At 39.2% G+C, this 15,544-nt stretch overlaps 1 protein-coding gene across 1 annotated transcript; it reads right to left on the reverse strand.

Moving 5' to 3' along the window:
* Window positions 1-563: 563 nt before the first annotated feature.
* On the reverse strand, window positions 564-8,520 carry cmc1 (C-x(9)-C motif containing 1). The gene is made up of 4 exons (XM_020091067.2): window positions 8,363-8,520; window positions 7,880-7,972; window positions 1,330-1,420; window positions 564-1,103 (listed from the first exon to the last, which is right to left on the reverse strand). Exons 1-4 carry the CDS (start codon window positions 8,379-8,381, stop codon window positions 983-985), a joined length of 324 nt encoding a protein of 107 aa, XP_019946626.1. The 5' UTR covers window positions 8,382-8,520; the 3' UTR covers window positions 564-982.
* Between the last annotated feature and the right edge of the window lie 7,024 nt (window positions 8,521-15,544).

Here is a 15,544-nt window from a genome sequence, read left to right on the forward strand (position 1 = left end):
CCAAAAAGAGACAAGTAGAAAGACAACCTGTTGCTGCGTATTACAGTGATACAACACAGCAGATACAACACAGCAGATTTAAGAGGCCTCACAGAAAAGTACAATAAGACCCAATAAGGCAAAGGGATTATGACGGTAAAAGAACATGATCCAAATTTGATTTTAAATTTAATAATCCTCATTCATTCAAAGTTAAATAAAGTGATCTGATCCTTGAAAATCCTTATTTATTTAAATCAAGAAGTTAATTCAGCTCCCGATTGTTCCGTCAGTGTGGTCTTACCTAATGTAAGTTCAGCACTTTCAAAAAAGTAAAATGTAAAAACCCCCATCTACATATGAAAACACTGAATTGAAACTGAGCCGCAGTAATGTAGGTATGGACATTTTATACTCGATATTAAAGATACTGAGACTGTGAGCTGCTACCGGTGACATTTTTCAATGAAGTTCCATTTTAAGAAACCCCTCTGAAAAACAAGTCATTCATATTTCTAACATGTTACAGAAGATGGTCAAACTTAATCTGAAATAAAATGTATGAACAAATGAAAGATTCATACTTTCATTTCACAAACACTTTACTGCCACAGAATATTTACAATGTTGCAATTTACAATTTTCTTACCGGCTTTGTTTAGTTATAATTTCTCTTTAACAAACAGCACATGCAAGCAGTGGAAACTTACCACACTCGTCATTACCACAGCAAATATTGAGCATCAATCTATTAACAACTGCATCCAAGCCTCCAAAGCCAAAGTGCTGCAGTTTCATCAATCACTAAAATCATTGGTAAATGCTGCAGATTCAGGTGAAACAGATCAAATATACAGAAAATAACAATTGTTTATTGATTATGTAGCAGTCACACAGCAGCTTCAGTTACAAATACCATGTGTCTTAACAGAAATAAGGCCTGTCAGATGACCGTGTATCCTTGGTATGGAGGAGGAAAGTCGTTTAGGTGTCATGTTGTTCATTACATGCTAGTTGGGAGTTTTTGTTTCCTGTTCTTCATAGGGATCCCCGTCTTTTCAAACTGCATTTTCTCCTGAATGTACTCCTGCTTACACTCCTCGAAAAACACAGGGTCCCTGTAGCTGGTGGAAGACAGACGTAACAGAGTTATTTTACAGACTGAATGTGGTCTGATCTGGTTATCATGATGGCGATGGTGGCGATTATATGATTTTTGACTGAAGAGTTTGGAGTGTCAGTAAGGGTGAGACAGACTGGGTAAGTCTTATCACAAGGTGTTTGAGGGATAACACATTGAGAGTCACTTAAGCGTGCAAGTGATGCAGAGCAAAACAGCAAAATACTCACTGTTGTGTCAGACATTCCTTCAGCGCTGAATTCTCCTCTCGACACTTAAACACCATGAAAAAACCAGAGTCTTTACAGCAGTTGCCGAAGGCTGAATGGACAAAGGAAGGATGGAGAAGAAATTAGCGTGTGTGTGTAAGTGGGTGGGGGTGGGTTTGTGTGTGAGTGTGGGTAGGTGGGTGGGTGTGGGTGGGTGTGTGGTGTTCAATGTGAACAATAGCAAACCAAAATGCACATAACGTTCGCACTCCACCACAAGTAGGAACCTGGTTATAGGTCATGTTGCCAAGCCTCTTATCAACCTGAAACCCATGTTTCCTCCTTCACTGAAGTGTACTGGGCACAAAGGATGTATCTGCGGTCGTTCTGTTTCTACGATGGCTCTTAACAGTCAGCCCACCACCCGCAAATATAAACACGCCTCACCCACCACCCACGGATTAAATATAAATTGTGCTTCGCTGATCACAGCACCCAAGGGTACCCAGGGTCTTGACAATAACTAGGCCAGAAAAAGGATTGTTTCCAGAAATCACAGGCCCAACATTATTAGATGAGTGAAATGTGACATTGCCTGTGTCTGTCATAGATACAGAAAAGCTGCCAGACAAATGATTGTATTAAGTTATGACTTTTAGACACTGCAGCGTGTAAGATTTGGGTGAAAGGGAACTATTGTCAGAAATGTACTGTATAATAATCCTCATGATGTTTTCACTAGTTAGTTTTATCTAAATTGTATAAAGGCCCTTTATATTGAAATACTTTATATTTACATCGAGGGGACCCTCTCTACGAAGGCTGCCATGTTTTTTACATTAGACTGGACAAACTAAACACCTTTTGAGTTTTTATGACAATTAAAGGCTACCACAGTTTTTCATGTTTGGAAGGAGATTGTGAGGTGAAGGGTGTTCAGCTGTAACATGCAACTCCAACACTAGATATCACTAAATTCTACACACTGTACTTTTAAATCCAGTTTAAGAATATTGAATCTTTGCTGCAGGTGAGGCAATCTCTGAACGCATCGTCTGTAACCTGATGACAAATCAGCCTCTAGGGGCAATGGCTAATATTTTAGGGCGTTCAGTGTAGACAGCAAAAATCTGGGCCAGGATTTCGTACACAAGTTTCTTTTATCACAAGGTTTTTCCACACAAAATACAAACAGTGATAATTTTTGTAGGTGTTTTTGGTCCAGGGACATTTTGACTCATTTCTATTAACAGCCATCTGCAAATGAATGTAGATAAATTAAGAAGCAGATGCATTTCGTCAACGTGTTCTGCTTCTTTTGCTCCCCACATGGACTGTTTATGTGCAGCCAGCCATATTCACAATCAGAATCTGTTTATAGAGATAACAGCTCAGGCCCCTCCAGTGCCTCTCAGCCACTGTCCTGTATACAGGCTGTAGTCTAATACAGGGGTTCCCAAACTTGTCCATGCCATGGCCCCCCAAACAGCATTAGCTTCTGCTAGAGGGGACCCTCTTTGCAAAAACATCAACTTTTAGAATGTTTTTTCTTATGTCATGAATGATGTTTGGACTGGCAGGCAATCAGAAAATTAGCATGGCAAATAACATATTCGATTCTATATATATTTCAATTATATTTTATGACAATGATTGAATGATTTTCATTTTTTTATTTTTGCATTTTGTTTTCTTAGGGCCCCCTAGCTGACCCCCAGGGGGCCGCAGCCCCCACTTTGAAAAACACTGGTCAAATACACATAAAATACCAATACATACTAGAAGTCACTCACTCAAACTCACACCTACACCTAGCCCCAAGAGTCCCCTTAAATTCAACCACATTACACACACCCATAGCTATCATTTAAATATGGCTGATTATTTTCATCAAAATCCATGAATAAATCCCTGGGAAAGCAGAACATTACGCAAAACACCTAATCTTGCAATGTTAAAGAGTGAGAGAAAAACTTCCCAGATGTGCCCCCTGATCTGCACCAAAATTTCATGAGTTGTTATGGATGCATACCACATCCTTCCATCAAGTTTCGTGTAAATCCTTTTAGTTGTTTTTGTGTTATCTTGTTTACCATTGAACAAACAAAACCAACAACCACACAGGGGTGACAAACTAACCGCTTTTGCAGAGGTATTATATGTGACTGTCACTTATACAAATTCAAAAGTCCCTCCTGAAAGGCTGCATCAGTGACACTGTGCACTGACTAGTGCTGCTTTCCATATTAAACCTACAAGGTCCTCATTGTAAACAAGGTGCTGAAGACTCTGAGTCTTCACCTTGTTAGCAAGCTCTTGCTCAAGTCTTTAATTAAAACCACTGCCCTCCCATGTCCCCTTTACTAAAACCTGACATCATAATTACCTACATCAGTGACATCAGTATGGTTATCACACAGAGACTTTCATCAGGATGCAGATGTGAAAAAAAAAACAACAGCAAAACCAATTTAGAGAAGCACAACAGTGCGACTAATCTAATCAACGGACGCCTCATCCCTGTCCCGTGGTACTAATGGAGGCTGCAGAGGAGGTGCCTCTGCGAGTGCAGCTACACCAAAGGCAAAAATATGAGACTGACTTTGTATCAGAATATATCACAACGGGCCCCTCTAAACAAACGTGTGATGGCACCTTCACTTCTAGGCTGTCTGGTGTGCCATTTTTAAAGATGGAGAAATGCAGTTTGGCAGTTGGAACAAAGCAGAAGCTAGGGGCCTGAGGTGTGAACCTCCAATACATAATTAGATATAATGGAATATACGTCATGATGTTGAGTGATTTTGTGTATTTCTGAAAAATTCAATGAATTGATAATGAAACTGATAAAGAATTTTACTTTGACTAGTTTTAAAGTTGGTGTTTTATAAGTTTTTTTTTTTCATATTTTGAGTCTGGAGATTCAAAAACAGACCTAATGAACCTAATTTACAAGCAGCTTCTACAAATCTAAGTCTTGCTAAAACAGGTGTCCATGTCAGTGTGAAAGCAGCTGCTAATTTTGTGTGGGTTGATCAAATTGTTTGTTTTTGAAAGACGTGAAACGTGAGAATGCCGACATGAATCATCAGCACAGAAAGAAAAATCATGTCAGGTAAAGCAAAACTACAAAGATGCTGTGTACGGATCATTCGTAGGTGTCTGCTCCAACAACGAAGCCGTGTACAGCCGTGTGGTGTGTACAGGCATGTAAGCGCAGAGAGCGAAAGATAACATTTACTTTTCTTTGTAAAACACAATCACAGACACTGGGAGCCCAGTGCCAACACAAACATAAAGGATGAGATGATAGAGGGCGGAGGACGGAGGTGTGAAAACGAGTGGGACGAGAAGCTAGTAATGTGAGGGGAGTTTCCACTGTGTGTCCCACCACCTCAGGCATGCAGGTGCATCGTCCGTATGCAAGAGCATGCCACTCAGGCAGTCTTCTGATTTCTAGAAACCACATAACCCAGTCAGTGTCGGGGCTGAGGTGCTGCTGAAGCAGACAGGGCACGTCTGAGCAGAGCTACAGCCACCTCTAACATGCACATCAAGCGGCAGCTGGTGTGATGCCAATTGGCCTCAATTCGGGGAAAATAAGTGGACTCGAGAGATGGGTGTTTGCAGCTACAGGAAACCGTGAAAAGGTCAGGGCAAAGGAACAAAGAGAAGAAACTTAACGGGACAGAGAAAAATAACAATTAAAACACTGCAGATTGAGCTACAAAAGCCACATTTCTATAAACAATATGAAAGCGTGAACAAATCAACCAAAAGCTTAAATTTGAAAATGAATTAACATCAAAAGCCTCAATAATACATCTTCAATGTTGTCAGACGAGTGAGGGGTTTGTATGGCTATAAACTATAAACTCAACAGAATGATATCTTTCTTTTTTAATGCATTAAATTAAATTATGGAGCCGCACATTCTCAGACAAAAGCATTGTGAATGGGCTTTTGTTATTATTATTTATTTATTGCAGTCTGAAAAAGGTTTAAACAATAACTCATATCCTCATATTATCTGAAACACAGTTGAATTCTCTGTATGTCATTGTTTTCCAGCCTCGTCAAATCTTCCTTATTTCTCTTGAGAACATAAAAATGAACCAAAGTGACAAGTGGCAGTATCCTGTGATGCTTAACTAATAACAACTGAATGTTAATAGTTAAAATCTCTAATCTCCAGAACAATTGTAAAAATCTGAATCGGAAACTAAATCAATAATCCTCTCATATGAAAATGACATGCTAACCCATTGCTCACTCACACTGAGGATAATAAGGTTTTGGTAGCACAATTTTTAAAATCGGAAACAATAATTAACAACAAATATTATTGCATAAAGATTATTTTTTTAAATTCTAGAAAAGACAATGACTGAATTTCTTTTGGTGCAGGGTTTTATTTTCTAGGTAAGAAAAAGCAAAAGTGAGTAAATTATGTATGTATACATATGTCTTGAAATAAAATCAGATCATCGTCTTTGTTATAATTATGAATAAATAGTGTATTTTAAACAAAAATCTTTGTATTGTTCTTGTCCAATTTGAACACACCGCAGATCTACACAACAAAGACAGAGAGGCACCCGGACAATTTGCAGCATGTACATGACAGGTGGAGCTCAACTACAACGGCACAATTATATGGGAAAGGGGACAAAACTATGTCATGGCAGGTGTATTGCTCAGGACCAAGAGTAACTACAGTGACGACGGTGAAGCTCTTGAGATGATTCACAACAAAGCTGAATCCTAAATGAAAGAAACGATGCATTCCCTTTGTGTGTTTGCTGTACATACCCCAGTCAGGCAATGCTAACTTTTTATATCGCAATATTGCCATTTCATGATAAAGTCTTCAAGAAGTCATAAATCATATGATAATGATTGACAGGTTAATCTAAATAAGCTAAAGATTGTGTCTCATAAGATATAGGTTGCAAAGGTTATTAATATTACATTACTACACTGATTACAACATTTTCTGAATCTTGTGTCTAAATTAATTATTTTTTCATGAAAAGAAAGAGAGAGAAAGAGAGAGGCAAAAATAAAACCATGCATCCAGCTATGTCGGCACGAGGGTTATTAATTCAGACCAAGTCATAAGCCCTTGCCCCTGACCAACATTCACATTTTGTTTGGGCCTAGCAGTTGTCACTTAAATACAGTATTAACTTAGCAGGCTAGAAACAGTACATGAACTATCAGGCTAAATACAAAACCCCAAAAAAGCCGAGGAGTCAGTACTTAGCAAACATGGAGTCTAGTTAATGAAACAAGTCTGTAGGTGAAGGTTAGAGCTACTTTGATTGATATAGAAGACTCATTTTGAATTTTCACATTCACAAAAATAATCTGGTGATGGAAACAATGCCTCACAAAAAAGATCATCACTGATGATCACAAAACGTTGATTTACGTAGTCATCGGAAGAGTGGTCCAGATTAGATGACTCCACAAGCACAATGCAGAATGATGATTAAGGCCCAGAGTTACAACTACAAGTCAGAATTGGATTTTGTTTATGAGTCACACAGGTTTCGATTAATTTAACTGAGCAACACTCGAATGGAGCACGGTGTCCATGACAGGACAAAAAGACGTCACTGTGTGTCAGTTCATGAGGGTATGTATGAGTAGAGCTGCTTTGCTGTGGATTAACCTCAAGAGGTTTGTTCACACCAGACATTCTCAGAAAAATATACTGATACAATGTTGTCAGTTTATTAGGTACACCTAGCTAAAACGACTTACGTCATTGCCTTGAAAACATTACTTTGAATTTCCTGATTTAAAACAAACAATCATCAGCAGTAAGCATTTCAGTTTAGGAAACATTTTTATTGTGTTTAATAACTAGTTTGACAATTTTTAAAGCAAGTATCACCGACACACACCTTCCCCTGTTTTGTTCGGGGTTTTTTTGTACCTCTGTGTGTCGTCCTCCAAGAGGGAAAAAAATTAGAATTCTCGCATTAGCGAACGAGGCGGACCTGGTGGAATTTAAGCTTTCACTGTATGTGCAATATGCATTTCTTTTTTTATTTTTAATGCTTTAATGATGAGTCCATCACAAGTATGAACGTGCCTTGAAATACATCCTGCTTATAAGAAATGCATCATGGTAAGCTATCGCTAACAGCTCAACTGTATTAAATTATACAGGAAAAGCACAGAAGTTACTAATCACATTAATAGTGGTTCAGTTGACAGAGCTGATTTGTAAAATACCAGAACCCTGAAACTGCAGCTCAATCAAACACTCTGGAGAACAGATAATCAGATTTATTTAACTTTTTGACTTACAGCAGAAAAACCTTTAAGTTTTTCTCTAGTTTCATGATGGATCCAAAAGCATTGAGGGCTTGTGTGAGGATAAAAAAAGAAACTACGGGAATCCAGTTTAAATCCAAAAACAGGATGATGTGTGATGGAAACACATTTTAATTAAGCTCGAGCTAAGGCTGGCTGTGGTTGTGTTTTCATGAATGAGATGAACTTTGGGGTAAGGGACAGATGCAGTCTCAGCCTCGATCACACACACACACACACACACCTTGTACTTTCTCCACACAGCGCTCTTTGGCTTTCTCCCTCATCATCTTGGGGATCAGGACATCTTTCTCCACGTGCCTGAGCTGGATCTCCTCTGAGGGGGCAGAGCCAAAAGAAAAAGAAAGACTCGTGTAAACAGTGGGAACCACGAGCTCCAGTTCAAATCCTCATATGTTCATTATCATGAGAAACAAGAATCATCTCTGTATCCATGACGTTCCATTACATTCAGAACAGCGTCAAGTCAAGGTAAGGAGCAGAGTGTATCTTTGAGCGAACATATAAATGATGATCTTACGCAGAGTTAGCCATCTTTACCTTTAGCTACATAGCTAGCTAGTCGAGTCTACATAACCCTGGGAGGTGTTTCCTGAATGCATGGAGCTGAGTAAAGCTCTACCACAAAGAACAGTTACGTAGAGTACTTAGCTGACGTCGTGTTGATAAAAGTACGTCCTGTGTTTCACACAGAAATGTAGAATACCTGCGTTGACTGCCTCCATGACGGTGATGTCTCTCAAAACATTACAACACTGGACCAATGTGACCTCGCTCACGTCTGCTCAAACTACTTCCGCCGACGTAACTGCGCGGTATGCAAAACTACAAATCCCAGAGTCACGTACAGAGTTTGCGTGTAATGGATCCGAGTTTACGGCTCTGTACTATAGACTGTATATAAAAGACTCTATACTGAGCACCTGCCTAAGAAAAGCATGTAATAATAATAATAATAATAATAATAACCATTATCATTATAATATTCATCATCATATTATTTACTTAACTTACAAAATACGTTCATTCATGTATAGATATTAAAGAAGTATCGTCTGCACTCAGTCACATAACGTAAGGTGTTATTTTACTATCACACGTTCACACGTTTTGACTGCTATTTCCTCACAGTTAACTGCAACAGCTACATGCAAGATGATACAATAGTCCTGTAAGAAATTCTGTTTTTGTTAAAACTGTCAACGAGCAGCCAGTTTAACTCTGTGTACAGATTTGTATGATGTTTTATATGATCCTGTTGAGAAGAACAGCACTATATAGTGAGATGTTCTACTCTCCACATTGTTACCTTGTTTTTGTTCGTTTTTTTGTTTAACTTTATTTATTTTATCATTTATTTATTTGTTTGTCTGGAATTAATGTCCATCTATTATAATTATGAACAGCATTAAAAGTCATTTGATAATGACTTTCGGTCTGATATATCTGTATATGTCACAGTGTGAAAAATAAATGGACCGGAATAACATTTTGCTGATTCCATTTGGTATAGCTCGCTCTTATTCGACTTCTTACTGCACCTTTTATAAAAAGGCGGGTGTAACTTTTTTCTGACTCAAAGTCCCATGCTATGGTACCATTGTTATTTGATGTTAGACTCCCATGTGAAGCTGCAGGTTGAAAAAATAAAACAGTTGTCTGTGTATGTAGCATCATGAACAATATAATATACACAGAATAGCAAACAATAATGAATGAAACAAAATTTTGCAGTTTGAGTTTTGCAAGATATATAGTTCTACATTAGTTCTATATAGTTCTACATTGAAAAACATTTTCTGTCAGAAATGAATACTTCCTAAAGTATATCACAGACACACACACACATACACACACACACACACACACATACACACACACATATACACACACACACACACACACACACACACACACACACACACACACACACACACACACACACATAACCACAGTGACTCTTAACTGGCACCTACACTGCACGTTGAGCACAATAAGCCTGACCACAGTCTGCTGTAGATGCATAGAGGTCCCACATTTCAATCAAAGTGACAGGCACCCACTTACAGACCCACACACATCTTAAAGTAAAACACAATAATCACACATATAGTTTCACTATAAGAAACAAGCATGTTCTACCCACCTCCACATCCAAACCACATACACAAACATGAGCCTTAACACCCACACCCTTCCAACAGAGAGGCGAGACTGTATAGTGAAACTGTCCATATGAAGTTCTCACAGATTTCTGACTAATGCTGCAACTTCCATTACATATTTTTTTCACTACAAATCAAAGGCCACCAAACAGAAAGTGATGATATATACAGGCAGATGGACACACACATCCCCAAGCCCCAGCAAACAGCTCGCTTTTCTGTTCCCATCCCTCCTGACATTAGGTGGACATCTGCAGATTTTAATATCAGCAGATTTCCTCAAACTGCAGCTTAAGCCAAGTATCCAGCGCAGGGCCAAGTGCAGCTTATTCGAATGATTGAACAACCACCGAAACCAGCAACCAAACCTGAAAAACTAAAATATATATATTTCTCTTAAATAATTGAGAATAAAAGAACATTATTTGACATTTTTCATCCTGCAAATAAAATGGCTCTGCAAAATAAATTCAAGTTTAAGTCTGGCTCAACAAATATTTCAATTTAATTTTCTAAAAACGTCTATGGTACAGTGAATAGCAACTATAGCAAAAATATGTGAGACAAATTGTTATTTTTTATAATTATTATGTATTTATTTCACAAAATGCAAGTGGCACATAATTATAAAAGCAATAATTGTAGTGGCAAAAACAAAAAAAACACCACTTTTCACAATATACACAATATCTATATATTTTTGCCTGGGGAAGCTAACTCCCCTAGAGAGAACCTCTTGAGGAAAATACACGTCTCTCTTCCCTAGTGTTCTTTTTTTATGATGTCAGTAAAAAGAGAACAAATGCATAGCAATGAGAGGTGGCATACAAAACTAGTCCTCCTGTAAAACACTAAACTACCAACAAGTAGTTTTATTAATCCACTTACTGACTGTTCTCAAAGACAAACCCTACAGCGAGAGGTAGCACGAAATCTAAACTGTTCAACATGTTGTTCAGTTGCTCCACTCTGTTCAGCATCATCAAAAACAATTACTAAAGTAATATATGTGGTGTATTTTGTTCTACAGGGTAGAATCTTGAAAGTCAGCTATTAAAGGTAGACATCTTAACTCCATGAGATGTATTTGTTATTCGTTAGAAACCTTGTTGAACAACCACATCTGTTGGTGATCTTTTGTGTCATGAAAGATTATAAAGATATTCTGAAACAATATAATCAATCAAATCCTGTACAAAATCAAATACATTTTATATTTTGGGACCTCGGGAGATAACACAGTAACTAATCCCGGTCCAGGTCCAGTTGGCCCTATATTGAAAAGTGCTCACTACCCCAAGTAGCATGCTGGCTGTTATGGCAGGGGCACGGACTCCCAACACTGAGCCAATATTACCCGAGCAGCAGGGGCCCCTGAACCTGGCAGAAGGAGGTTAGCAAAGTTAAACCCTCTTACTTCATGCCTCACTGCTCAGGGCCAACCAGCAGCTCTTCCAACTGTCCACAAACTGGCCACAAAACAAGGCCCCTGTCAGAGAATGTTAAAGGGTCATTGACACTGACCCCAAAAGTCAAAGAAAAACTGTTGATGCTGATGTAGGATTTCTGGATCTTATTTATGAAAATATAAAAAAGACTCCATTAAATGCACTGATAAAAGTGAAGGAATATCTGTTGCAACGTGGGAGGTAAAGCCTTTACTCCAACAAGTAGAAGAGATCACAGCTTCAAGTGATTCTGAAGAGCAGTATGCTAAAGTCAGACTGTACGTCAGAGGCTCCTCTCTGCTGCAGAGAGCCACAGCGAAAGGGAGGAGGTGATGCGCTCTGATTTCCATCCTCTCCTCTGCAACCTCGTCCCCCACTCCTCCGTATCTGTGACTTCCAAGACGTCGCTCGGCCGGCAGATGGAGTGTGGAGGTGAGATTTTTTTTTGAGAGTGTTTAAGCCTGAGCCATGGGGAGCCTCTTCAGGGTCGGTGGAGAGCAGATAATCCAACAGCTCGGGTGAGGGGATTACAAACCTTCAGGCAGACCTCTGCTGTTGAGTCCTGCTGTGGGGCGCCTTCTTCGGGTCACCCCCGTGAAATGTTCGAAGTGCCAATCATTGTCAGTGTATCTTCATGTAGGAATGAGTCACACCTTCTCTTGTAACTATTTGTCTGGAATTGTGATGGTGACAGTTTGCCAGAATTACTGATAATTAAGTAAGCGTGAGCCTCTGTTATGTTTAAAAAAATCAGACATCATCAGTCCCTCTGACTTCCTGTTTTACTCATCTTTAACCAGGCCTGCTGTGTGTGACAGACGAGGAAGGATACTAACTATTTTTTAAATTATGATGATATTTATCATGTCTTACAGCATATAATTAAATAACCAGGTATTTATAAGTTAAAAAGCATGCAACTGATTATATATATTTTTTTTTTACAATAGTTTAAATCAGCCTTAGTATTTGAAATCCCATTGTGCCTGGATACACTGCTCCATATCCACATCCACATGGACCAGAAAGCCTTATTTGCTTAACCTGGCTCTGGTTGTGTTGGCACCACGCGAGCAATGTCAGGATGTATTTCCTCTCAAGCAAGTGAAGGGGTCTGCCACTGAGCCACAATCTGCACCCGCTTCTCAGGCAGGCTAAACCCTTTGACACCACAGTTTTTAATTAAAATTACATTAGGAGTAATCAGCCGAAAGAGTTGGGGATGGAGAGAGGGGTGAGTGAGTGGAGGAAGGTTGTGGATTGATGGTAGTTTCACCCAAAAAAACAGTCATCTCTGCTGCCAGGTCAGTAAATATGTTGATATTGCTATACCTGGTGGTAGTCCCTGAACTTGTAATGATTTTCTAGGGCTTGTACATTGTTATAAATTTATTTTAAAAAAGGTAACAATACAAAAAGATCATTGTAATAGCACATTTCTTTCACTCTCTAGTTTTGTACAACATAGAACATTGCAATGAAACTGGCCACTCTGCTAATTAGAGTAGGGTAAATACTAAATGTGATGAAAGTTTGAAAGCTCCCTTCAGTTACTGCATCCTCCCCCTGTCCTGTTCTGACACTCTCAGCTGTGACTCTGAAAATCCGTTTGTCAAATTAAGTTTCGTTAAATGGGATTTTTTTAGAGACACATCTGGCTTTTCTCGCTGCATCTGTAAAAAGGACAGACCAAATGTTAATATGACTTCCTTCTTCCCAGAAACAGGAGAGGACTGGAGAGAGAAGGGTACAAAGACTCCATTCGTTCTCACTTGAGGGGCTCTCACCAAGATAATTATAAGCTTTATGAAAGTACACAGCAGAAAGTGGCAGAAGCCCACCAAAAGAATGGATAGACAGGAGAAGAAAATTACTTTTCCCCTCTGCCTTTGCTTTATGCCCCCTTTAACAAGAGATGAGACGGAGATGGATGGAGGAGGCCTTCTTCAGGAGGCATCCTGGGGCTTTTGCGGCAAGGCAAACAGGAATGAGGGGGAGCTTTCAGCCCTTCTTGTGTTTCTTCCATTCATTAAGGCAGAAAACCTTTGACCGCTCCACAATGACCAGAGTTTTCCCTCATTACACGGTCCATCTTGATGAAAAGATGAAGAGGACGGAGATGACGAGGGGGACAGAAATGAAGACCACACCATTTGAATAGGAGTTTGGTATAGAATCCACTCGCACTAAACAACACCACAAGAGAACATCTTGTCTTTTGATCAAGTTTTTTTTTCCTCCATCTCTCTCCCTTTTCTCTGTCCAGAATATGAACCTCTCTAGGTTTCTGTACGCACATAGCCTACACGGAGCTGAGTGTCTGAATGCAGTTAATTATCTAAAAGGAAAAGTTTGTACCTGTTGAAAAGCTATCCTTGGCTTGTTAATGCCAACAAAAAGCAGCAGTAGTGGATGGTCAGAGAACACCACATGCTGCGGAGAGCCTTTCAGACATGTCCCTAATAAGAATGCAGTGGTGAGAGCTCCTCTGAATGCACGCAGGGGGAGAGGAAGATAGGCAGGACAGAGAAAGAAAAGGACGGGCGGGTGTGGGGGGGGGCATCTTTTACCTCTCCATCTATAATTACTCCAAATGAAGAATAGGCTGAAGAAATGGCCGGGGAGACTTTCCATTATGACAGGGGAAAAAACACTATCAAAGTAGAGAAGGCAAAGCACAAGATCGATAATTACTTCATGGATAAAGGAGAAGTGCGTATGTGTGTGTTCGAGTAAAATCACATTTGTGACTTTTGAATGCACAAAAGCACTGTCCAGGCTCCATAAAGTGAAGCATTACAGTTTCTTCACTCTCAGTCAGTCCTATGCTGCAGTAAAGTCATGCTAAACATCGATCTGTGCCTCCTGCATGTATGTGCATATTCGCTCAGAGTTCACAACATCCTGGTACTTTTACAAGTCAAGAGCTGAGTTTCCTCTTTCTTCTCAGTCAGAATTAAAGTGAGACACCATTTGTCTCTTGCGCTGACGGAGAATTGTGTGCATGCGTGCGTGTGTGTGTGTCTGCTGACCTGGGAGAATGTGTCATCTTGTGATGTAAATGGCCTGTTAATGTTTTCACACATTCACACAGGGAGAGTCATGTGAGGTGAAGCTGTTAGTTTAGGTCAACTCAGCCCACAGTATTCTTCTTGTCATTGTGCCTTTCACAACTTAAAATGATAGACAAAGCATCACACACACACACAGAGACACACACACAGACACACGCACAGGGTAGTGTGGCACTAACCAGAAACATGTTGAGATGTACTCTTGTACGCACAGATGGACACCGAGGCTATGTTCCAAGTTGATATTATTAAGTTACAAATGAAATAATCGCTGAAAGAAATTAAGTTATATATTTTCTATACAATCTTTTTTCATAAACAAAAGAAATACATGCATGTGGAAATATTTAACCTATGAATATGATTTGTTGCTTACAAATATAGATATACAAATTCTAGTATGCAAATTACTTTAATAAAGTGTAAGGATTCTTTAAGCAAATTTAAAAAAAAAAAATCCAAACTGGGTCCTGTTGTCTAACTAAACACACATATTGAATATACCACTTCTGAACCACATTTCCTGCTTCCATGTCACTGGCTAAGTATGAATGGGCTACATTTGGGGGTTTTATTTGTTGATGATCCTCGGAGAAGGTGAGTCACCTTCTGACTAGCACTGGAGGTTTGTGAGCAATTGACAGTGCTTTTAAAGGATCAGTAGGTGTGTGTGTAAGTCTGCAATAAATCACACTGAAAATGGAGGAAAATACACTTTGCAAAGGATGATGCAAATTAGGACCCTATCTAAAAGCAGCATGTTTATTCAATATAGACTCGTTGATTCAACACTCCGTGCATCCACATTTGTGTTTGTGTGTGTGAGACGGGTACAAGAGCGTGGGTACGGAAGAACACAGGCCTCACACGGGGATAGGTGCTAAAATATACAGTGAGAAAAACTCAGTGAGAATTTGACAGCTGAGCAACAGGGAGGAATAGGCCGGGTATGGAGGAGTTGTGTGTTTTGTAGACAACAATCTATTTTTATGTAGCCGTACATATTATCATCAGGAAACAAACGTATGATCTGAAATAAATAAAACTGTTCTTTGGAGTTTTTTGTGGTAGTTGTATTTTGCTGTGGAATCACTGTGGGGTTTTGTTTTTTGATCTTTGAATCCATTGTATATAATTATATAAAAAATGTGAGTATGAAAAACAAGAGTTTCTGTCACAGTGTGTAAAATGTCACTCACCC

This window comes from Paralichthys olivaceus, chromosome 13 (assembly GCF_024713975.1).
Source record: "Paralichthys olivaceus isolate ysfri-2021 chromosome 13, ASM2471397v2, whole genome shotgun sequence".
Taxonomy (NCBI): domain Eukaryota; kingdom Metazoa; phylum Chordata; class Actinopteri; order Pleuronectiformes; family Paralichthyidae; genus Paralichthys; species Paralichthys olivaceus.